Source organism: Cydia fagiglandana, chromosome 17 (genome assembly GCF_963556715.1).
Source record: "Cydia fagiglandana chromosome 17, ilCydFagi1.1, whole genome shotgun sequence".
Classification (NCBI taxonomy): Eukaryota; Metazoa; Arthropoda; class Insecta; order Lepidoptera; family Tortricidae; genus Cydia; species Cydia fagiglandana.
Genome location: NC_085948.1, coordinates 3,397,824 through 3,423,965, shown reverse-complemented (window position 1 = coordinate 3,423,965; position 26,142 = coordinate 3,397,824). Strand labels below are relative to the sequence as shown.

At 40.3% G+C, this 26,142-nt stretch overlaps 1 protein-coding gene and 1 long non-coding RNA gene across 2 annotated transcripts in view; one reads left to right on the top strand and one right to left on the bottom strand.

Moving 5' to 3' along the window:
• The window catches only part of LOC134672990 (espin), a 109,703-nt gene that overhangs the window by 68,518 nt on the left and 15,043 nt on the right, over positions 1-26,142 (top strand). The window contains exons 5-11 of the mRNA XM_063530949.1: positions 3,711-3,815; positions 4,441-4,675; positions 9,298-9,471; positions 12,311-12,449; positions 13,606-13,692; positions 16,200-16,302; positions 17,453-17,654. Coding sequence (XP_063387019.1) covers positions 3,711-3,815; positions 4,441-4,675; positions 9,298-9,471; positions 12,311-12,449; positions 13,606-13,692; positions 16,200-16,302; positions 17,453-17,654 — 1,045 coding nt within the window. The remainder of the gene's footprint in view (positions 1-3,710; positions 3,816-4,440; positions 4,676-9,297; positions 9,472-12,310; positions 12,450-13,605; positions 13,693-16,199; positions 16,303-17,452; positions 17,655-26,142) is intronic.
• LOC134673004 (uncharacterized) overlaps positions 1,304-26,142 on the bottom strand; it is a 503,466-nt gene continuing 478,627 nt past the window's right edge. The window contains exon 2 of the long non-coding RNA XR_010099399.1: positions 1,304-1,431. This is a non-coding gene — a long non-coding RNA (uncharacterized LOC134673004). The remainder of the gene's footprint in view (positions 1,432-26,142) is intronic.

Here is a 26,142-nt window from a genome sequence, read left to right as displayed (position 1 = left end):
CCACCATTTTTATGTGAGTATACCCATTCTTTTCTAGATTGTAGTTTGAAATGTATCATAACCTAAATATATGTCACACATAAACAATAGACGGTCATCATAACATAATCTTTACACGGCATTTACGCCTTAAGCGTCGGAAACATTGGCACCATATTGTCCACAATATTTGCCGTCAAAGGCCGTAGACACAGATCACCTGCATATTAGATAGAGCATATAAAACGACTTGCGATAGTTATGACTCACCAGATCACCACACATATTACACCTGGCAACGGGAATGCAGTTATTTTTTAGCCACCGTGTATAACGCAAATTTCGCACGTGGTGTATTTCAGGTTAGTGCCTGTAATCACAATGTTGTATGTAAAATATAATTAACACTTAGACATTTCTACCAAACATAACTAAGAAAATAACCAATTAGTTAGACGGACCGTAATTTGGATTAAACAAAAACGCAAATAGGTTCATTTGTTTTGGAAGCCACAATGCCACACACAGACACATAAATGACACACATTTAAACGTATACATATCTCTCTTTAGTCTTTTCACGTCACGGGTTACAAATTTTACAAATAGTGGAAAATCTTGAATGCAACCCGCCCTCGGCCACACATAAATGGCTCCTCTACACGATGGGCCACCGCCGGCCACTCCAAGGGACGCATTTATGCGTTAGAGGGAGTAAGTGATATTGCTATCTCATTCTACCGCATGGCTGCGTCCCTTGGAGTGGCCGGCGTTGGCCCATCGTGTAGAGGAGCCAGGTAGTTGCACACCAGTGCACCTTGGACAAAACCTGTGCAAAAAAGAGCACCTGTGGCGATCAGTAAATCTTTGTATTTAAACGCTCTACGAAGCGCAAAGCGGTGTCTAAATGTGGTAGTCTACAGCAGATCACAGGAACAATGGAGCCAAGATCACGTTTGGAAAGTATCATTTTCACCGGTCACACTCTGCTAGATAGCGTCGTGTGAGTAATTAATTTAATTTAGGCTTCGCTTTGCTCATGGTATTTAATCTTTTAACGTAAGGTGTGAATAGTCTTTAAAGTTATTAGTCTTTAAATAATTGAAAGTTTGGAACGATAATAGACTTTGAAAAATTAAGTGAAATTTTAAAATTGAAAGTTTATCGTGGATAATGTTATGAAAGTAGGTATTGTGCATTAAGTCATATTCATATGGTACAATAAAATAATGCGGGCCTTACGTTTGTTTGTAATAGTTGCTGATAAAAAAACCGGCCAAGTGCGAGTCGGACTCGCCCACGAAGGGTTCCGTACCATTACGCAAAAAACGGCAAAAAAGTCACGTTTGTTGTATGTGAGCCCCACTTAAATATTTATTTTATTCTGTTTTTAGTATTTGTTGTTATAGCGGCAACAGAAATACATCATCTGTGAAAATTTCAACTGCCTAGCTATAACGGTTCATGAGATACAGCCTGGTGACAGACAGACGGACAGCGGAGTCATAGTAGTAGTAGATTGTACATATATAGATATACCTTTGACCTCAGTGTCCCTATATCTGACCCTGTCAATAACCTTGTTTTAACACGCGTATACGCGAACAATGATATCGGCCATCCTGTAGGTATTATTGTAATAATAATGTGACGAATTGTTTTAGGCGCGGGTAGTTCAATGTTATGTGTGGTCCGGAAGTACGTTTTCAATCAGTACCTATAGTTAAAGCTAAATTATATTTTCCTGTAAGTTTGCCGGGCTAGCACATGATCGGCGCGACAGTATCTCGCGGACTACCCGTCCCTCTTTTGTTAACATAGTTACAAAAAGACGGGTAGTCTACACTGAGAGAAAAGTACAACAAAAACACACTTAGAATTACAAAAATAAACTTAATCCAGGGACAAGGAGAGTTAACTAATAGGAACAAATTGACTTTTGCAATTTCTATTAGTTCTTGCAATTTCTATTATCTGTTTGTTGAAATTATATTTGGGGTTACTGAGCTGTTTGTAGAAATAAATAAACTTTAGAGAAATAGTGAAACGTCCATAATTATTAATAAAACTTCATTTTTTCCCCCAGTACAGAACTGTTTTTAGGGTTCCGTACCCAAAGGGTAAAACGGGACCCTATTACTAAGACTTCGCTGTCCGTCCGTCCGTCCGTCTGTCTGTCACCAGGCTGTATCTCACGAACCGTGATAGCTAGACAGTTGAAAGTTTCACAGATGATGTATTTCTGTTGCCGCTATAACAACAAATACTAAAAACAGAATAAAATAAAGATTTAAGTGGGGCTCCCATACAGCAAACGTGATTTTTGACCAAAGTTAAGCAACGTCGGGCGTGGTCAGTACTTGGATGGGTGACCGTTTTCTTTTTGGATTTTTTTCCATTTTTTTTTGCTTTATGGTACGGAACCCTTCGTGCGCGAGTCCGACTCGCACTTGTCCGGTTTTTTAATTCCTGGTGATGATTTTTCTCTCAGTGTATCTCGCCGCGAGATACTGTCGCGCTAATCTTGTGCTTGGCCTACTGTTGAAGGTTTGGTGGGATAAGAGAAACTATGGGGCAAGAGGAACATTTGTAGGGAAAATAACAAGTGCTGCCATCTACCGTTCCCGTACGTTTTCTTGTGCATACCGGGTGTGGCCTGTAACACGAGCAAATAATTAAAACATAGATTGTACTCCTCAAACGGTGACACTTATGTTCAACAACTTTTGTAAATTATGAAGTATTTACACTCCCTATTTTTCATACAAAATAAATATTCTCTTCAATGGACGCCATCGCCATGCCATTTCATTGTGATTGACGTTGCTTGTCAAGCCTTAAACATAACAAAATTCGCAATACATTGCGTCTTTGAATAACCTTTAAAATGTATTAAAAATCCAACTACAAGTTATTTTTTAAAGTCGCTGAACAAATGTTGATCAGTATGAGGAGTACAGCCTACAGTTAAATTTTTTGCTCATATTACAGGCCACACCCGGTATACTCGTAGTTAGTTCTGTCTTTGTGGGCTACGTCGGAGGCATAAACTTCACATTTACGCCTCGCGCCAAAAATCTGACGGCTCCTATGCTGCCCCCTGTAGTTCATGATACGTTCACTGTATATGAAGGAAAAATTTTAGCTTAGAATAAATTTAAAAGTGGAAAAATTACTGTCTTGGGTGAGACTTGAACTCAGGGCCTCTGGATTAAAATTAAGAACAGTTTTAGACTTTTAGATATAAACTTCATGATTTTCATGAAGTTCATGGGAATGATTCCCATAATATTTAAAATTAGAAGCATTTCCTTAAAAAAATGGAAACCACCCCATCAGCTATTTATGTCATTAGACATTAGCCCGCTATTTGTATATTATTTTTGTATTTTGTGTACTAAAGTAAACAAAATATATAAATATTATAAGGACATTCTTACACAAATTGACTAAGTCCCACGGCGGCGTGGCTCACTCCGCGATTTCGTCGCTTTGCTACAGGTAGCTAAAAGTACATCCGTTCCACCCCAATTTTGGGGAAAGCCATAAGCCGCGCGTGGCGCTGTCGCCACCTAGCGGTCATATCTGTGCTGATCGTAACAGACGCGTTTTGTTGGAGAGTGAGTCTTCTGTACCTAGTACTATTATTTATTCTATGCCCCCGGTAAGCTCAAGAAGGCTTGTGTTATGAAATAATTAATATAATTAATGTTTTGTTTTCTATTTGACAGTGTCTCAACGTACTGGTAGCGGCAGGCGCGGCGGGCGCCGACAGCAAGCAGTTGTCTTCATACAAAGCGGTCCACTCCTGCGCATGTACCCCAGGAGACGCCCGAGTAAGTCACTGTTGTAACTAGAATCAGTTAGGTATTTAACAGTGACTCTATATTGAGAATGAATCCATGTAATCGCGAATATTATTGTAATGAGTCGCTCAGATAAGTACCGTAAAATGGGGTGAATTGGGTGAAATTTGACTTTCAAACCTCGATAAAATTTTATTTTTACATGTGAAAACTGAATGGTGTGTATAATAAGTGGTTCGGACGTTTGTATTTTATTTAGGGTAGTTCCATTTCATAACTTTGACGATAAAGAGGAAAACCCACCTCACCCCGTAGTGCCTTGTATTTGGGGTGAGAGGGTTTTTCATACAAAGGTGATTTTGGAAGATTGTTGGATCGATTTTTTTTTATTATAGCCCCATTTTAAATTGGAATACATTATTTTTGTAGCAGTAGCCTTAAAATCCCTTCTCACCCCCCTCTCAAACCTTTTCTCCCCATTCATAACCCAACCCTCCCCGCGAAACCTACTCACCCCGTTTTACGGTACTAAGTTTTCTTTCGTCACTTTCGCCGATATTACCTATTTGATGTCGACGGAAGACACTGGACCGTGTATTGCCACTATTGCCTACACCATGCCACCAAAAACTAAAACATCTAATTATTTTTGCAGTGCGCTCTACCAAACTGCATCAACGCCAATGGAACCCGCTCGCCCTTCTATCTTCACGCGCCAGAACGCGAGCGCAGGGGTTCCGTAGCTGAGCGCAGGGGTTCCTTACCCTCCACACCGATTGGGTCCATTAGCTCAAGCCGCTCCGGACCAGCTGATGGGCTGTATGTCAACCCGATGCAGAGGGCGTCCACCACTGTCACACATCATAGCTCGTCGGGGGAGGATAGCTCAGGTTTGTTATGTTCTTGCTTTTGTTAGGGTTACATATTGAATTTTAGCGAAAAGAGTAGGGGTTGCATAAAATCGCGCTGGGGTTCCGTAGCCGAGCGTAGGGGCTCCTTACCCTCTACGCTGATTGGGTCCATTAGCTCAAGCCGCTCCGGGCCAGCGGATGGGCTGTATGTCAACCCGATGCAGAGGGCGTCCACCACGGTCACACATCATAGCTCGTCGGGGGAGGATAGCTCAGGTTTGTTATGTTCTTGCTTTTGTTACATATTGAATTTTAGCGAAAAGAGTAGGGGTTCCATAAAATCGCGCTGGGGTTCCGTAGCCGAGCGTAGGGGTTCCTTACGCTCCACGCCGATTGGGTCCATTAGCTCAAGCCATAGCTTCAATCATCAATCAATCATCACAGCGAAGTCGAAGGAGGATAGCTCAGGTTTGTTATGTTCTTGCTTTTGTGCGTAAGGTAAGTACAGATGTAGTGCATAATTATTTTCCATCGTATTTTCACGGAAACGTACGAACGAGTCTTGCTATTCCAGTCAGTCTCGGTACAAAAAGTACTGAGGTTTACTGATGTTACATGATAAATACGATCGTTTCCGAGAAATGTACGATAGAAAACAATTACGCACTACATCTGTAATAAAGTAATTTGATTACTGGCCGACCCAAAAATACGTCTTCCCACCCCATATTGGAGTTTAGAAAAAGGAGTAGGGGTTCCGTAAAAAGCACAGGGCTTCTTTAACACTTAAATCGACAGAAAACACTAAGGGTCGTGAGTTCAAACCTCTGCGCTCAATTATGATGATTCTGGTTAAGAAAAAAAAATACAAAATGATGGTCAAAGGTTTTATGTCCAGTATTTTGGACGTTGCCGAATTAAGGGTTAAAAAACACAATTCAAACTCAAAAATGTTATTGCTAATTCCCGTTTACTGTCAAATGTACCCCACGACTTATTGATTTGCACACCCATGGTCGTCTGCGCATTCATTCGTGACAGTTTACACAATCTGGGCCCGATTCGGATTTTGAAATAGACATCTACTAGATATCTTGTAGGCATCACCAAGATACGATAACGGTATGTTTAAGATCTATCCTGTCAAATTTGACATTTGCGCGATTCTGGAGATACTCTTGAACGATTTCCACAGGATATAACTTAGAGATCCAATTCACATCGAATAGATATCTTACTTTATCTAACGTAAAAGTGACATTGGTTGCCCGAATTGCGCTGCAAAAGAGAACTAGTTGATATCTAAACTACAACGTATCTAGAATGGATCTAGTGCGTGTCGTCTCTTGTGAATATCTTGAAGTTCGAATACGGCAGTCTGTCTCGGTAGTTATCGTAGTAGTAAACTTCCTTCTAAATTAGCGTGCCTTGTTACGTGACTTCGTTGATTTATTGTGAATAGGTACACAAGATTAATGTTTTGCCCAATTATGGGCTCGATTACAAAATACAACAAATGTAATACCCACACGGGCTGCTTGTGCTTAGGGTACAAAGAGGTTTCCCGGTACATACGCCATACAAACGTAAGTACTGGAATCTTTCCTCCGTGGTTTTTGACCTAACAATGATTAAAAAATAAACGGGAGATAAATATTATTATTATATCTGTCGTCTGTCGGACTGTTTGGCTTTTTTGGATATTATTGTTTTTTTAAGTGCTAAAAGCAAAAAAAGTCCGACACATAATTTCATTTTCATTTCGATTTCATTTTTTTCCGATTGGTTAAGTTTTAGAGGAGGAAACAGTTGAATAGACGAGTACGAAACCTCGAATTTTGAGATTTTTACGCAGGGTTTTTTTGGTATTTTGTGCCAATTTCAAATCTACAAGGTACAGTGCAGGGTTAGGAATAGGTTCTGAGGTAAGAAACATACGAAACAATAATAATTCAAACCTCCTCCTTAAATGTAACCTCCAAATAAAATAATAATGTTTTAAAATAACACATTATAGTTCGTTTTTTTTAAGAAGGTAAGCGATCTTGATATGTCTTTTAATTGAAAAATGCTTTTTAAAAATCAGTAAGTACATAATAGACTTATGAAAGCAGAAGAATATAAATGATCGTATTAGATTCATAATTGTTACATATTTGCCGTAACTTACTATTAAACCACGGTTTTTCAATTAAAAGACACATCAAGATTGTTTATCTTATTTCTAATGCTAAAAAAACGATCTATAGGCAAGCATGTATAAAAAATTCTTTTTATTCTGCTGCCTAAGGTGTGCATCTTATTACGTATAGTAGCTTATACAATTATTACTGATAACACAGCTAATCCAACTCGTTTTAGCTTCAATCATCACTGATGCAACACACTGATCTACACGATTTGATACGCAACACTGTAATACAGTGTTTTTTCTTTACAAATAGCAAACTTTGTAATATATACGTAACGCCCAATCTTCTGAAGATAATCCATTTGTTTGGAGCGTTGTAATACTAGTCAGGGAGGCGAACGCAAGAATTAACTATCGCGTGATGAAACATGCGTTAATATCTTCGACAAAAAAAATACTCAGCTATACAGCGTGATACAAATTATCAAGTGAATGGCTTTGCTGGTAGGTTGCCTTTATCTAGTGGATATAATTAATTGTGTAATTCTCATAACTTTATTTATGTAAAATATGGATGGTCGGATTGTGTCATGTCATACCTACATCATTAACATTTTTGACAGAACAAGCTACTCGTATGGAGGTGAGATACATGTTATGGAAATCACCCGCAATTGTATAATGTATGTTATAAGTTTGCACCTTTCAGTAATTTTATATTATAAAGGTCTGCATAGTAGCATTAGGGACTATGCAAATGCATTCATCCTTTTGATAATGTATGTATGTCGGAGGCCAATCGTAAAATCAGGCCGATTGTAAAGTTCCCGACTTCCCGTATAATGTTTTGACGTTAGTCACATTAAACCTATATACCGGGTGTGGCCTGTAACATGAGCAAATAATTAAAACGTAGATTGTACTCCTCAAACGGTGACACTTTTGTTCAACAACTTTTAAAAATTATGAAGTATTTAGACTCCCTATTTTTCATACAAAATAAATATTATCTTCAATGGACGCCATCGCCACGCCATATCATTGTGATTGACGTTGCTTGTCGCGCCTCAAACGTAACAGAATTCGCAATACATTGCGTAAACTTAAAAGTGTATTAAAAATTAAACCACAAGTTATTTTTAAAAGTCGCTGAACAAATGTTGGTCAGTATGAGGAGTACAGCCTACAGTTTAATTTTTTGCTCGTATTACAGGCCACACCCGGTATAGGTATATAAGTATATAGGATAGGTTCGTTAGGTTGCTTCAGATGCCCGAAGGGCAAACTGTCCAGAATTAGGAGCTCCGTTATGCGTAGCGGGCCTCCGTCAACTCAGTGAGACAAAGATTTTCATGATTCACGATATCCCTAGGAATTCCATGATACGCCTGAATTTACGATCGGCCGCCGGCATGTATACGTCGAGGTAGCAAGACTTTCATCCTGCTCACGAACTACACCAACTGATAGGCGTGAAAAATCACCGCCGCATCTAATAGGGCGATAGCAGGACGGAAGTATTCAATTATAATCGAACCGATTAGCCATCCTCTTCATTCTAATCGAGTTAGAGCAGTACAATGAAAGTTCGATAGTCGATTAGTGCTAGTGAATAAGGGTGCAGGAAGTATTAGTTAGGTAATTTTTTGCACATGAATGCTCATTGGTTTTCCTGGTGTGGTGTTGTGTGGTCGTGTTATGTTAATGCGCTTTTCTTTTTGAATTGTTCTTTGTGAATTATTTGGTAAGATGAGTGTGGCTAGCAAGACCATGTGGCGGTCGTGGACTGTGGAGCATCATTCGATGCCATTCGATTATGGAGGTTTGATTTCTTTGGTGGAATTTTTAATTGTATCTTAGATTTACCACATTCATTACTGTTTGAAAGTATATAATACCTGAAAGAGTCTCTTGATTTAGATAATTATGAGTACCTACCTATTCAAAATAAGTAAGTACTTTTAAGTGCAAATTTTCAGCGTACAGATTTCTGATATTAAATTGAAACAAAAGCGATTGTTATTTTTAGTTTGTTCTAATTAGTATTATTTATTTTATTAAAGTACTGTTTGAATAAATTAATGCCCTCAGAGAGTTTGACCTATGTATTCGTAAATATTCAGTGAACACCATCGTAAACTAGTTTAACATACAGAGTATCGTCGGGTGACAAGCAAAAGTCACTAAGTACTATCAAAAAATTAAAGTAACAATGCACTTTATTACACTTGTAACACGGTTTATTGTCCAATAATTTCAATGGTGTTAGTTAGTGACTTTTGCTTGTCATCCGACGGTATCATTCTTAGACTTATACTTAATAGGTATGTGTCTCATTAGGGATAGCAGTTCTACATTACTTAACTTTTACCCCAAATACTTAGTAGGTAGTGATACTCCGAAAAGTAAATTTTTAAACAAGCAGATACGTCTGCGAAATATAGTCTACCATTTGTAAACCCCTCGTGTTGTTTCCAAATGTTGGTAGAGATGGAGCATTAACAGTTTAAATTCTGAATTTCCCTTGCAGCCTGCTCCGCCTCGGATGCCGACGCCAGCAACGCCAGCGGCTGGTACCTCCACAACGCCACCCCAACCCCCAACGCACCAGCAGCACTGTACCAGCGAGTCAGAGACCTGTTCCACACCCGCTCCCCTGGGCCGAGAGTGCCGGCTGAGGGGCAGGAAGCGCCTGTTATGACTGGTAAGCCTTCAGTTCTCCTATTGGTAACTCCACACCAGCAGCACTGTACCAGCGAGTCAGAGATCTGTTCCACACTCGCTCCCCTGGGCCAAGAGTGCCGGCTGCGGGGCAGGAGCCGCCTGTTATGACTGGTAAGAGTCCTCAATACTTGGTATCTCCATAACAGTCCCTAACGCACCAGCAGCACTGTACCATCAGCGAGTCAGAGACCTGTTCCACACTCGCTCCCCTGGGCCGAGAGTGCCGGCTGAGGGGCAGGAGGCGCCTGTTATGACTGGTAAGAGTCTTCATAGTACTTGGTATTTCTATAACAGTCCCTAACACACCAGCAGCACTGTACCAGCGAGTCAGAGACTTGTTCAACACCCGCTCCCCTGGGCCGAGAGTGCCAGCTAAGAGAAGAGGCGCCTGTTATGACTCGTAAGAGTCTTCAGTACTTGGTATCTCCATAACAGCCCCTAACGCACTAGCAGCACTGTACCAGCGAGTCAGAGACCTGTTCCACACTCGCTCCCCTGGGCCGAGAGTGCCGGCTGAGGGGCAGGAGGCGCCTGTTATGACTGGTAAGAGTCTTCAGTACTTGGTATCTCTATAACAGTCCCTAACGCACCAGCAGCACTGTACCAGCGAGTCAGAGACTTGTTCAACACCCGCTCCCCTGGGCCGAGAGTGCCAGCTAAGAGAGGCGCCTGTTATGACTCGTAAGAGTCTTCAGTACTTGGTATCTCCATAACAGCCCCTAACGCACCAGCAGCGCTGTACCAGCGAGTCAGAGACCTGTTCCACACTCGCTCCCCTGGGCCGAGAGTGCCAGCTAAGAGAAGAGGCGCCTGTACCTCGTACACTGTGACTGTGTGTGTGTGTGTGTGTGTGTGTGTGTGTGTGTGTGTGTGTGACTCGTATCTTCTTGTTCCTCATCTTGCCATCCCTCCTCACAAATCTCGAGGATACAACAAGTCCTTCGCAGTGCGTCCAGTGAAGCTGTGGAATGAGCTGCCTGTGTCGCTCAGGCAGGCACAATCGGTTGCGTCGTTCAAGGAGAGGTTAAAGGAGCTATGGTTATCTGATTTGACTGATTAATTTGTCTATATTTCTATTGCATAGTTGCTTTATATCGATCTAATTCTTTCCAATTTTTAGTGTATTTTCCCCATTCCTTTTTGTGTAATATATGTATGTTTATCCTATAAATTTTGTATGTATTTATATCCTTTATCTTTCTGGTACCTTGTTGTACATTTTGCTGCATTTGTCACCCTCTTTTCACTCTCTCCTCTGATCTACTCAAAGGTTAACTGGAAGAGATCCCTCAAAGGGATAAGTTCGCCTTTGTACTTCTTGCTAATTGTATGTTATTTTTAATATGTCTTTTTGTACAATAAAGAGTTTACTACTGCTACTACTACTATCACCAGATCAGCAGCTGGTAGGTATACACGAAGTCACACCACCTCGGAACGCACGAGCAGCATTTCTTTTACTACGGAAATGATGGATAGTTTTTCATGCAAAACGTCAAGGTGGTGGTACTGGTGCTCGACGCGGTCCCAGTACATGTCATCTTGAAACTTAAGTTATTGTCAATAGAGGTGACAGCAGGGTGTCATCTATTGGGCATTAGCATGTCGACACGTATTTTCAAATCTGATGAGATCATTCATATGGTGCCAAATAAAAAAAGACTGGTTAAATAGGAATATTATTTAAATATTCTTTAGCAAGATTATTTATACAGCCCAAAACCTAGTTAGTCCTATAATTTCCTAGATGTTCTATTACTAATATGTATAACACTTTTAAAAGTATTTCTTTCATTTCTCGGTTCATAGCTTACGATAATTGGTTGCGTTTCCTACACGACTATTCACGCACTAAGTGTGAAAAGAATAATTAGTTCATTCAACTGGAACATTGATTATGAAATAATAAAAACCACGATATAATTGTTTGCGTAAATAATTAACACCTTTTTAATTCAATTACTAACTAATTTTATATCATCGCATTGCATGCATATAAACTTATGAAGCTTAAGACCTAAGATTTGGTATTTTAAAAGCTCATAATTTAACTAAAGGTACCTAAAACTTTTACTGTGGAACTTTATTTTTCTTAGTTTAATACCTAAACCAGAAGTGCGTCCAGAAACCCTGGGTTTTGAACAGCGCGTCAAGCGGGGCGTTTTGTCAAAATCTCATACAAAATGAGACTTAACGCAAACGCGTACGTCACGTCACGATATCGAATGAAATTTACAATAGGGGTACTGATTGACCGAATGCGTTGCTCTACCGTTACACTCGCACCGCTCACGAGCTGTTCATTGTTGGTATAATAATATACTCCGCCTGGTACTCTCTTCCCGTCTTTTCGTGGTCACGTGACTGACAGCGCTATATGATAATATGCGATAGCGCTATATAAAGTGGCAATGTTATTGTAACGTAGGCTTGTGTCACTCTGGGAAGAGAAGATCATGTTTTATTATATAGACTAAGTATGGTTTAGATAGATTGCGCGTCTAATCAGAGGGTCTACGGCGAACCACGTTCGACGTGATGCCGTCGAGTCTCGTCTGTGTACGAGTTTATATGTGCGACAGAAAGGAAAGGGGTTTATATGTGAATGTGGTTCACGCTAGGCCCTCAGAGCGACTCCTGCAAAGTCCTCTTTAAAAAAGAGCAGCATATTCCAGGTGTATTCGGGCAATCTGAACACACCTTAACATTCTGCAATTTAACCCATTTTTCTCAAATTTTATACAAATTCTCTAGTTATAGGTCCTATCGATTACATTAAATAATAACGTTCTAATTTAAAATTATTATTTTATTTCCAGTAAAAGCTGAGATCCACGGATCCGAAGCGACCACGGTTCCCGAGCAGTCAGATAGCGACAGTGGAGCCGAGGCGATCCGTCGCGACCACCACTATGAAGACATCTACATGCCCAAAGAAGAGACACACCAAAGGAGGAGGTAGGCAGCTTTGTTATCAGTAAAAGCCGAGGTCTAGAAATCCGAAGCGACCACGGTTCCCGAGCAGCCACACAGCGACAGTGGAGCTGAGGCGACCCGCCGCGACCACCACTATGAAGACTACATGCCCAAAGAAGAGACACACCAAAGGAGAAGGTAGGCAGCTTTGTTATCAGTAAAAGCCGAGGTCTACAGATCCGAGCGACTACGGGTCCGGAGCAGTCAGACAGCGACAGTGGAGCAGAGGCGACGCGTCGCAACCACCACAATGAAGACATCTACATGCCCAAAGAAGGGACACACCAAAGGAGGAGGTAGCCAGTTTTGTTATCAGTAAAAGCCGAGGTCTACAGATCCGAAGCGACCACGGTTCCCGAGCAGTCAGACAGCGACAGTGGAGCCGAGGCGACCCGTCGCGACCACCACTATGAAGACATCTACATGCCCAAAGAAGAGACACACCAAAGGAGGAGGTAGGCAGCTTCGTTATCAGTAAAAGCCGAGGTCTACAGATCCGAAGCGACCACGGTTCCCGAGCAGTCACACATCGACAGTGGAGCCGAGGCGACGCGTCGCGACCACCATTATGAAGACATCTACATGCCCAAAGAAGAGACACACCAAAGGAGGAAGTAGGCAGCTTTGTTATCAGTAAAAGCCGAGGTCTACAGATCCGAAGCGACCACGGTTCCCAAGCAGTCTGACAGCGACAGATGACATCTAAATGTCACATCAACTCCAGGGCTATGTTCCGAATCACGCTCACAACGCTCACCACGCTTACAGTGCTGGCTGCCGGTCCGAATCAGTTAGCTCTCTGAAATTTGTTTCGCGTCTGTCCTGTCATTGTCAAGCGTCACCTCGACATTTGCGCTCAAGGTGCTTACGCCTGGAAGGGTAATCGCCGTGAGCGCCGTGCATTGACGTCATCAATGACGTCACGATAGCGCATGTAAGCGCTGTGAGCGTGAATCGGTCCGATCGTGAGCGTGCTGTGGGTGCTGTGAGCGGGATTCGGAACATAGCCCAGATAGTTGTTTTTGAATTTTTGATTTCAACTATATCCAGGGGATTTGAAAAGAAATATTTGGATGATGGATACTTTCATATATTTAGAAATATAATTGTATGCCATATTGTCTGTATGTTTGAACAGGAGCAGTTCCCGCGACTCCGGCAGCCACAGCAGGCCCGGCAGCGCGGCGCTCATCGTCGACTACACCACCAAAGAAGGCATCGACAGGTTAGTATTGACCTAAACTATAGACTAGGAACCCTCTAGATGGAGCTTAGAGCAATTATTTCATGAAACCGATGGTGAGCGAATCCCGTGCCGTGATTGGTCCATTAAAAGAGACGGGCGTCACACAAAGACACTTGACTCGAAAATGGAGTAACTACCGTATATTTGTGGTAGAGGGGGTAGCGCTACTATGCTCAGTCTGGAGGATGTCTTATCTGTGAACCAAACCCACCACTCCGATTTCCGCGCGTTTACGCACGACATGCATACATTCACAACTATGAGTGTGTAACCAGTGTAACGGCTCGGCTACGACATTGAGCGACTTGCGACAGCGGCAGCGATAATCATAGATTGGAGCGAGACACAGCGATCGGACCTTTCGTCCCCATCCATGGTTGTCGCTGCCGCCGTCGCCAGTCGCGTAATGTCGTGGCCAAGCCGTAATACGTCCGAATTGAATTGTCATGATGTCACAGATTTGTTCCATTCGTTCCATCTGTCAACTATGTGCCTGCTATAGTATTTTTCAATCTCGATGGGTAGAATGACAGGTGTCATTTCAATAGCGAGATTTGTCGTTTTTAGGTTATAAATTATATGGAGATGACACCTGTCATTCTACCCATCGAGTTTGAAAAATACTATAGAGCAACAACTTTGCGCCATCCTGCGTGTAAGAGAGACCTACCACACAAGTTTTGCTAACGGCTTTAAATACTAGCTAAACTTTTACTTTTTAACCGACTTCCAAATCCCAAAGGAGGAGGTTATCAATTCGGTTGTAGGTATGTTTTTTTTTATTATTATTTTTATTTTTTTTATTTTTTATGTTTGTTACTCCATATCTCCGTCATTACTGGACCGATTTTGAAAATTCTTTTTTTGATTGAATGTATATGCATACAGATTGGTCCCGTTTTTATCAAAACCCAGTTTTGATAATGGGATCCATGAGGAATCGAGGGAACTCCTCAAATCTTAAAGGCATACATATAGTGATTTTTGGGTTTTGATCAACAAATCAAGCATATACATCCAAAAAAGTGACATTTGATGAAGTGGAACTGCTGATGATGATCAGAACGGAACTCTTCAACGACGCGTAGTTCATGGTTGGCGATTTATCCTCTTCGTTATGTTTGTTAAGCAAGTTAAGTTTCTAAGCCACATTTTTGTCAAGCTCGAGTTCTGATGATGGGATCCATGAGGAATCGAGAGAACTCCTCAAATCTTAAAGGCATGCGTATAGAGATTTTTGTATTTACATTAGAAAATCTAGCATTTTCATTATAAACTGTCGCATTTGATGAAGTGGAATTGCTGATGATGATCAGAACAGAACTCTTCAACGACGCATAGTTCAGGTTTGGCGATTTTTCCTCTTTGTTATGTTTGTTAAGCAAGTTAAGTTTTTAAAGCACATTTTTGTCAAGCTCCAGTTCTGATGATGGGATCCATAAGGAGTCGAGGGAACTCCTCAAATATTAAAGGCATGCGTATAGAGATTTTTGTATTTACATCAGAAAATCAAGCATTTTCATTAAAAACTGTCGCATTTGATGAAGTGGAACTGCCGATGATGATCAGAACAGAACTCTTCAACGACGCATAGTTCACGTTTGGCGATTTTTCCTCTTCGTTATGTTTGTTAAGCAAGTTTAGTTTTTAAGGCACATTTTTGTCAAGCTCCAGTTCTCATGATGGGATCCATAGGGAATTGAGAGAACTCCTCAAATATTAAAGGCATGCGTATAGAGATTTTTGTATTATCATCATAAAATCAAGCATTTACATTAAAAACTGTCGCATTTGATGAAGTGAAACTGCTGATGATGACCAGAACAGAACTCTTCAACGACGCATAGAGTACACGTTTGGTGATTACGAATTTCGTTTTTGACTTGGACTGGGACCCGGACTCGGACCGAGAACCGGACTCATACCCGGATCCGGTTCGGACCCTGACCCGGACCCGGACCCGGACCCGGACCCGGACTCGGACCCGGATTCGGACCTGGAACCGGACCCGAACTCGGACTCGGTTTCGGACCCGGACCTTGACCCGGAAAACCACTATGATACCCTTAACTAAATAAACCACTATGATTACCTACCATAAAATGTAGGTATAAAGTATGATGATACCAATCTTACTAGCCCCTCCCGCTTAAACCCCCGCCGTTTAGTGGGTTAGGTTAGGTTTGAACTGCGATCCTCACAGAACCGAACAAGGGTTAGGTTAGGCTAGAACTACGACCCTTACAGAAGCGAAATGCTAGTAGAAAAGTGGGTGGTTTTACCTCCTTTTCTACATAGTGTACCATCTACAATAATCTTTCACCGGCCCCCACAGAAGTCGGTTTTTTTTTCTTAAAAATTATTTCATTATAGCTTGATCTTATAGCGTATTTAGTTGAAAAGAATAATTAATTATTGATTCAATATCGCTTGAAAAAGTTATAGTTTTGTGTATCAAGCTAATAACATTTGTTTTTGTTGGACAGCATAAGCAAGGCATATGAAGAGGTGTCTCCTGCGCCCGAGAGCCACGCCAAATCCACCATCGCCACCAAACTGGCTGCGCTCACGCATAAAGCACAGAACTTCGTGAGTACCTAAATTAGTGTTAATACTATTAATTAAGAATTGTTAATAATAGCGGACATCTCGCCTTGATCGACGATGAGGCCATTATTACAAACCGAAACGTGAATATTATAACTGTAGGGTGCATTGGGGTATAGTTCGTAGGTTTCTAATAGAGCACGAGCTAATCCTATTGTCTATTGTTAAGTAAAACCGCTCGTGCCACGTGCCACAACCACCTGCATAAAAACCTGCGTACTTCGGTTACTGAGTACCGGCGAGTAGAACACTACAGAACCAGTCTAAAATGTGTCATCGAGATGCGTAACATAACGCGCCTTGCGTTATCGGAGAGCGCACCTACACTGGTTTTTTGAGCGCTGGACTAGGCCGCGCTCAGGTGTCAAATAGAATAATTATGATCTTTTTTGACAGGTAAGTAGCACGTGCGGTTTTACTGAACAATAGACAATAAGATTAGCGGCCGGGCTCTATTACAAAGCTACGAACTATAATTAATACTGAAAATGGCAATTATCTATAAAACCAGAAGCACTTCCTACTTTAGCTACACTTAGTCGCTTACGCTACTTCAACGCTTACCACGTCATCTTGCGTACTGTTACTACAGTAGAAAGTGCTTCTAAATTTAGTAGATATTTGCCATTTTCCAAAATACCCCGCGTTTGCCTTCGCCTCGGCCATTTTGTGTGTGCCAAACTCCATAAGTAATGTTTAACTATTCTATTATCTGAGTACTTAATATATGTCGGTCGATACATACTTCGATCCATAGTCTAATAAAACATGGTCTTGGAAAAGACGGGAAGAGAGTACCAGGCGGAGTATATTATTATACCATGCTTTGATTGAAGCATGCTTACCATGCTTACATAAAGGTGACCTTCAGATGTCCTCTGTAACTGCATTGCTGTTGCGGCGTCGTTATTACCGCCGCTGTATATGTCAGGCACACCTGAGTTTTATATTAAGATATAGGTAGGTAGGTAGATATATCTGGATGTCTTTGGACTCAGATTATTTTCTAACACAACACCACACATAATTTTTTTATCAACTTTTTGTATCCGTGTGGTCACACACTCAAGTGAATATTATTAATTTTATTATACACACAACAACATACGACATGATATATTCTCCCCACCAGGCCAGCCGCCTCTCCTCAGCCGCCGGCAGTCGTCGCGCCTCCGTGACGGAGGAGACCACCATCGTCCAAGCCTCCGCTTCCTCCGGCGTATCTTCCGGCGGCAGCTCCGGCGACGAGGCGCCCCCGCCGCCGCCGCCGCCGCCGCCACCGGCCGTGTTGGAAGAACCGGCGTTGAAGCCCTCGGAATTGCGTAGCAGGCTGGGTAAGTAAAAAAAAATTAGCATGATATAGATACATAACAAGATACATGACAATAAAAATAAAATAAATAAATAAACAAATGCAACTACGCTATTAACAGGGACTAAAGAGTAAGTAAGTATACAAGACAATCTCAGAGCGCGACGTACTATAGTGGTAAGATTTATGATAAATTGTACATTGAGTAGCAAAATAGCGTCTTCTTTTAAGAAGCGACCAAAACGTCAAACTTAGGTATGAGATATGTATATAATAAGCCTACGTAACGGAGGAGACCACCATCGTCCAAGCCTCCGCCTCCTCCGGCGTATCTTCCGGCGGCAGCTCCGGCGACGAGGCGCCCCCGCCGCCTCCGCCGCCGCCGCCACCGGCCGTGTTGGAAGAACCGGCGTTGAAGCCCTCGGAATTGCGTAGCAGGCTGGGTAAGTGAATAATCGAACAGAAATAAAGAAAATACAACTCCGCTACCTATAAACAGGGACTAAAGAGTAACCCCCTTATTCATAAACGTTTACTAAAGTTGACAAGCCGATAATAATCGTTTGTCCCTTTCCATCATACCATTACGTCGGAAAGGGACAAACGATTATTATCGACTTGTCAACTTTAGTAAACGTTTATGAATAAGGGGGTTAGTATACAAGAAAATCTTAGAGCGCGACGCACTATAGTGGTAAGATTTTTGATAAATTGTACGTTGTGTAGGAAAAATAACGTCTTCTTTTAACACGTTGATTGCCAAGCCAAAAATGGCGAACATACCGAGATGTCCAACGAATGTCGAATAGGTAAATCCCTTCTCCAGTGGCCAAAAGTAATGCCATAAGCCAATACGCTACGGCCACCATTTTGCGGCGCGAACAAAATTTTAAGGCTTTATCACGTCATCGGCCACAGGCTAAAGGTGACAGTCCATTTCCAACGACAGCTACATTACTGTTCATTTTACAATGGAAATTGACAATGACAGCGACTCGTTCAGTACCGGTAGTGCAGCTGCGGTTAGAAATGGAATGTTACCATAATGGACTGCATCACGCGACGGCGCCGCCACCAGACGTGCTGGAAGAACCGGCGTTGAAGCCCTCGGAATTGCGTAGCAGGCTGGGTAAGTGAAAACAATTGAACAGAAATAAAAAAAATACAACTGCGCTATTAAAAGGGACTAAAGAGTAAGAATACCTACAAGACTTCAGAGTATAGGTATACCTAAGACACGAAAATCTTAGAGCGCGAACGCAATCTTAAAATCTAGAAATCTTAGAATCTTAGATAGGTAAGACTTATGATAAATGGTATGTTATGTAGCAAAAATAATGTCCTATTTTAAGAAGCTAAAAACATGTCAGAATTAAGTTTTATGGTTCAGGTAGGAGAAGTTGAGGTTTCTTCCATCGTCCTCTTTCTTTGGGCATATTACACTTCGAGACGATTCATCTGTGGAACGACTTGTAGTGCAAGGAAAAGTCGAAGCAGACTGCGCGATAGGTCACCAATGCGTTGGTCAGACCAAGTCAAAAATGCACTCAATGGACCACTCCATGAATGTACAAGAAGCGCTACAGTACGGGAAGAATGGCGACAGATTGTGAAGCTTGCCAACGGCTCTGATAAGATGACCACGACCACTCTGACAAGAGTGTGCCGACAAAGAAGGAGGTATGAGGTATGTGTATAATAATAAGCCTCTGTAGCCAAAGAGACCACCATCGTGTAAGCCACCTCCTCCGGCGTATCTTACGGCTGTAGTCTCCACTGCCACCGCCCCCCATCGTTCTGGAAGAACCGGCGTAGAACCCGTCGTAATTAAGAAGAAGACTGGGTAAATGCCTTGAAAAAAAGTAGATTGTGTACTTAATGGAGACTATGCAGCAGCACCTTTTTTTAATGACTATGCAGTCAGTGACTGACTGACAATGGATACTTAATTACATTCTCTGATCGTCAATTATTGTATCTGTTTTCCAGTATTTTTATTAACCGTGTGTGATTTCAAGAAGATGTGAGGTTTTCAGGTTAAACTACTTACCTACATGACTAAATTTAACTCGCTTGCAAGAATATTCTGCAAGATCAAGCGAGCAAAAATATCTATAAGGAATGTATTAACGTTTTTGGTGTAGGTACTTACCTAAAAACTTACACAATAATGGGGCCCACAGATTATCAGTTCGCCGGACGATATCAGCCTTTAAGTTGCTCGGAACTGTCAAATTTTGCGTTTAAACTGACAGGCTAATATTGTCCGGCGAACTGGTAATCAGTGGGCCCCTTTACACCTACATATATCTACCGACTTATGCAGATGATACAACCAAAGAGAAAATCACCGTAAATGTTTGTATTGTATTGACCATTACATGAAATACACAGATTTAAACTTTCACGATTATTAAACATTATTAAATTGCACAACGGGACTTAATCGCGTATTTAAGTTTAAAGATTTACCTCCAACGTTTCGAGGACGGCGTTGTCCCCGTAGTCTCGGAGAAGACTGGCTCAAGTTGACATCAACATCTTCTAGCCGCGCGAGTTTTTCGAACTACCTGCACTTGGTCTTGTTTATCAGTTTGAACGTTTTGCGCACTAGGGATGTTACTCTGTCGATACACAACACTAACGATATTCGATTTATCGACTTTTTTCTTTACAGATACTTACTTATCACGCTACTTTCTAATATACACATTGAGCTACACTAGACTTATGAAATCAACTTTCTAAGACACCCTATTTAATACCTACTACTCAACTCACATTACAGGTACATTTCAGTATATTTCCGTGCAACATGTCTGCTATTATAAGCCGGGAAACAAAACAGTTGTTAAAATAATTATATGTTGTAAATATAAGAGATTAAAATCAGCAACATTGGTATCTGATGTAAAAGAGGCTGGACATGTAATTCACGTAACGAAATTCAGCACGACTTGTGATAATCATTACTTACTTTTCTTTGTGTGTAAAAGTAATCTTTATTTTATAAAAAATAGTATATGGTCCGCCTGATATAATGAGTGTATCAAAACATAACGGTCACCCCCTTATTCATAAAACTTTACGGGCCTGAGTTAGTTAAATAATGTATTATCCTTTTCTTACAAATACACAAGTCAAAATGACAGATAAGGACAAACGATTATTATGTATTAGCTAATTAAGGTTTGTAGCGCGTTTACGAATAAGGGAGTAGTGATTATTGTTTATGCAAATTGTCGAAATCGTTGAAGATTCCAATAATGAGCAAGCAAAATTAAAAACCGGGCAAGAGCGAGTCGGACTCGCGCACGAAGGGTTCCGTACCATAATGCGAAAAAAGGCAAAAAAAAACGGTCACCCATCCAAGTACTGACTCCCGTTTTACCCTTTGGGTACGGAACCCTAAAAACTGCATTTTGATGTATTTTGACTAGGTAACTTCGACGTATTTGCAATGTAATGAAGAGAAAATACAATTTAAGCGAGTAAGTAATTAACTTAGTTCACTTTCTACGTGTAATGGGCTGTTAGTCTCGGCCTGATTGTAACGTAAGTACAGTCAAAACAATTAAATAATTTATGGAAATGATTTTGGGTGAAGAATTAAGTAATGTTCACTTTCCATTTCGTGACGATTTGGAAACTAATCGGGTTTGTAAATTAATAGTGATAATGCAAATGATTAAAAACCTAAATAGGTATACACAGGACAATCTTACATAAATCAGTGTAGGTTCTAGGTTCTAATAGGTATGTGCATAGAGGTACATTAACATAGAGACAACACGGGGGGAGTGGCCAAACGACCGAACGAGATGCACATTTGGAAATTTCATTAGGAGTAGCAGAGAAAGCGGTATTATTGCTTGTCCTTGTCACAGTCTCACTTTTTGTTTGTTCCCCACCAAAAATGTAGTATGGTTTATGGTGGGCAACAGATAACCCGACCGAATTACGTAGATTGTTCTTGGTATGTTGTCAGGAATGTTAAAACGTGTTTTTAATATTGTCGCTTTGCGTATGTTTTGTCCCTCACGGAGGCACGCGTATACCATTTCTATAGGATGCTACTTCTATGGGCATGTGTAATTAATTCCATTCATTCAATTCAACATTCGATCCATTCGTCTTTCTCTGCACTCGCAAATTTGACCGAATCTGCAATCTGCCACAAGACGTTTGGGCTTTGCATCTTCTTTACAACTGTTTTCAAGACAATTCTATTTATTTCAATTCGTGCAATTTTTAAAATAGTTTTATAGGTAGGTATTCAATATTCTAAACGTTATACGTAGTCAGGCTATCTAACTTTGAAAAGTTAAAAGATTCCGTCACGTCAGAACTTTCCAACACAAATGCAATTTTGATTTTGTGAAAATAAAGATTCAAAATGAAATGGACTGGAGGATTTTTTATAGATCTCTGGGGTGCTAAAAATGAAGCTAACAGATTTGGGGGCACGGCAGTGCCCCCGCCAAGTCGAGCAAAACAAAGACGCACGGCCGTAAGTACCATCCTTTTCTCGAATCGATTCAGCCGATTTTCGCCGTCCTGTAATTTTGTGCTGGCTAAAGCTAGAACCCTGAATTTTCAGTGAAATATATAGGGCAAACATGCTTTAGATATATTCCCAAAAACATTCAATTTGAATTTGTAGTTTAAGAAGTTATTGTACGTCAAAGTTCCTTAGTTTCGACACTGACACACTTACTCACTCACTCACTCACTTACGATCATCATTATTCTAAGGTACTTCTAGCATAGCCACAAGCTTCAAACAGCACCGCATTATGTGCGATTGTCAAGTCATTATATTATGTAGGTATTAAAAACTTAAGATATCTTATTGATACGGTTTAACACCCCCTGGCACTGACTATAAAATAACCGACTTGGTTTCACATCACATCTCAAAACTTTTTTGTAGTAGAAGAATTGCATTGCGAGACTTGCAATGTTTTTGATGGGATTCAGTTTACGTCTAAGTAAAACCTATTGGAACTAATAAATTTGCAAGACACTTATAACCCATTGCAGCATTGCTACAGTTGCCTCCAGAAACTCGCGAACTAAATTGACAGGTTAATGTGCACAAATGATACCACAGTTTGGCCAGTGTTGTTCATATCGATATTTTCAAAAAAGTTTGAATTAGAGAATGTCGGTATTTCCAAAATTGTGCAATTTTTTAGTAACTAATAGAGACAAGGATATTGAATAAGCATATTGTAATTAAATAAATATTTTACTATATTTATTTTGTTTTATTTGTTAGGAAAACTTACAGCTAGAGTAACAATTAAGTTGTAGGTGATAACATAGAAAAAGTGATTTTGGCTAAAAATACAAAAAAGGCCGGCCCAGACGGGGAAATATTTCGTAATAGTGATTAATTTCTCATTTAATTCGAGTGGTGTGGACGCAAAAATTAAATCGCCTCGGTATCCCTATGGCTTCGATTGTGAAGACCAGTCCCTAAACTGGACGTTTAAGTTGACAATTAGGTCAAGATTCATAGATGGTCAAGCAAATCTTGTCAGTAGACAAAGGCGCGAAATTCAAATTTACTTTGAGACGATATCCCATCGCGCCTTCATTTTTCAAATTTGCCGCCTTTTTCTACTGACAAGATCTGCTTGACCAAGTATAAATAATTATGGATCAATCTCATCTACCGGCCACATGTATAAAATTAAATCACCAATTTTAGATTTATGGCGACAACCGAGCTCTTGAAATAAAGAACGGCAAGTTGTTGCACACTAACATGACACTGAAATTTGTCAGTTTCTCATCCGCACCTCCTGATTTGATTGGTAACGATACAATCTTACAATCGAATTAACCACTTTTCTCGTCACATTCATATTAATCGAAATCGTTTGTGACCCCTTTATAATTATGACATGTGCAATATTTTACTTATCGATATCATTTTATCGACATATACCCGTGACTATTTTTTCTTTGCTATTCCTGGTATCATTTTATTTGTCAAACTCATGTCAATTTAGTTCGCGAGTTTATGGAGGCGACCTTAGTAATAAATTTGGCGCGTTTCGATTAAAGTCTGCACTGAAATCTAGCTCGATCCTCGAATCTATTCTACTATTCAAGTTTGGAGCGATCTAATCCATCTCACATGTAGCCGCTGAAAGAGTAAAGAATGACTGACGTTTAGTTCGTTTTTTTTAGCATTAGAAAGAACTTGCAAGAAGGTAAGCGATCTTGACTTGTCTTTTAATTGAAAAACGCTTTTTAAAAATCAAAAACTATTACTTATGAAAGCAGAAGAATATAAATGATCGTATTAGATTCATAATTGTTACAAATTTGCCGTAACTTATTAAAATGTGTTTTTCAATTAAAAGACACATCAAGATTGTTTACCTTATTTCTAATGCTAAAAAAACGAACTATAGACCGGGCCGTGTCCATTGTTTTCTATGGAAAGCATCACGTGATTGCCTGTCAAATTATAAAAAAAGTAAGCTCCAGAAGCTCCGGCCCGGACACGGCCCGATCTAACGTAAGTCATCCTTAAAAGGAATGAGATAACATACGATAGAATTAACCTATCAAGTCTGCTATGGCCGGGTGCCCAAGCCCATGGACAAAAAAGTCTAGCGATAGTATCCACGCCTGTCAAAATTTGACATTAGCAATCCACAGTTAGGTGACAACCAAACCAAACCGACTTAACCGACCTATCCCGAGTTCAAAGTCATTATAAACCGTATAGTATTAATAAAACAAAGTTGTTTTTTTCTTACTTATTTTATTTCGATCGCATGTTTCCGACAGAATGCGATACAATCAACTGTGGATTTGATGTGGTTTTCAAATGTCATATTTGCACATGTCGAATAAGGCCCCCGTTCAGAAGAATGTCTTCAAAGTGTGATAATTGGCTTGAAACTTTGCATCTATTTGGTATTTACCCCCTTATTCATAAAACTTTACTTTTTTCAAATTTGCCGCCTTTTTCTACTGACAAGATCTGCTTGACCAAGTATAAATAATTATGGATCAATCTCATCTACCGGCCACATGTATAAAATTAAATCACCAATTTTAGATTTATGGCGACAACCGAGCTCTTGAAATAAAGAACGGCAAGTTGTTGCACACTAACATGACACTGAAATTTGTCAGTTTCTCATCCGCACCTCCTGATTTGATTGGTAACGATACAATCTTACAATCGAATTAACCACTTTTCTCGTCACATTCATATTAATCGAAATCGTTTGTGACCCCTTTATAATTATGACATGTGCAATATTTTACTTATCGATATCATTTTATCGACATATACCCGTGACTATTTTTTCTTTGCTATTCCTGGTATCATTTTATTTGTCAAACTCATGTCAATTTAGTTCGCGAGTTTATGGAGGCGACCTTAGTAATAAATTTGGCGCGTTTCGATTAAAGTCTGCACTGAAATCTAGCTCGATCCTCGAATCTATTCTACTATTTAAGTTTGGAGCGATCTAATCCATCTCACATGTAGCCGCTGAAAGAGTAAAGAATGACTGACGTTTAGTTCGTTTTTTTTAGCATTAGAAAGAATTTGCAAGAAGGTAAGCGATCTTGACTTGTCTTTTAATTGAAAAACGCTTTTTAAAAATCAAAAACTATTACTTATGAAAGCAGAAGAATATAAATGATCGTATTAGATTCATAATTGTTACAAATTTGCCGTAACTTATTAAAATGTGTTTTTCAATTAAAAGACACATCAAGATTGTTTACCTTATTTCTAATGCTAAAAAAACGAACTATAGACCGGGCCGTGTCCATTGTTTTCTATGGAAAGCATCACGTGATTGCCTGTCAAATTATAAAAAAAGTAAGCTCCAGAAGCTCCGGCCCGGACACGGCCCGATCTAACGTAAGTCATCCTTAAAAGGAATGAGATAACATACGATAGAATTAACCTATCAAGTCTGCTATGGCCGGGTGCCCAAGCCCATGGACAAAAAAGTCTAGCGATAGTATCCACGCCTGTCAAAATTTGACATTAGCAATCCACAGTTAGGTGACAACCAAACCAAACCGACTTAACCGACCTATCCCGAGTTCAAAGTCATTATAAACCGTGTAGTATTAATAAAACAAAGTTGTTTTTTTCTTACTTATTTTATTTCGATCGCATGTTTCCGACAGAATGCGATACAATCAACTGTGGATTTGATGTGGTTTTCAAATGTCATATTTGCACATGTCGAATAAGGCCCCCGTTCAGAAGAATGTCTTCAAAGTGTGATAATTGGCTTGAAACTTTGCATCTATTTGGTATTTACCCCCTTATTCATAAAACTTTACAAGCCTCAATTAGTTTAAATATGTTTTATCCATTTCTAACAAATCCATAAATCTTAATGACAGACAGAGAGAGAGACAGAAGCCAAACGATTAATAGCTACCTACCTAAGGTTTGTAGCGGGATTATGAATAAGGCGAATAGAGTTAGACCAAGTAAAGTCTGCAGCGATTTT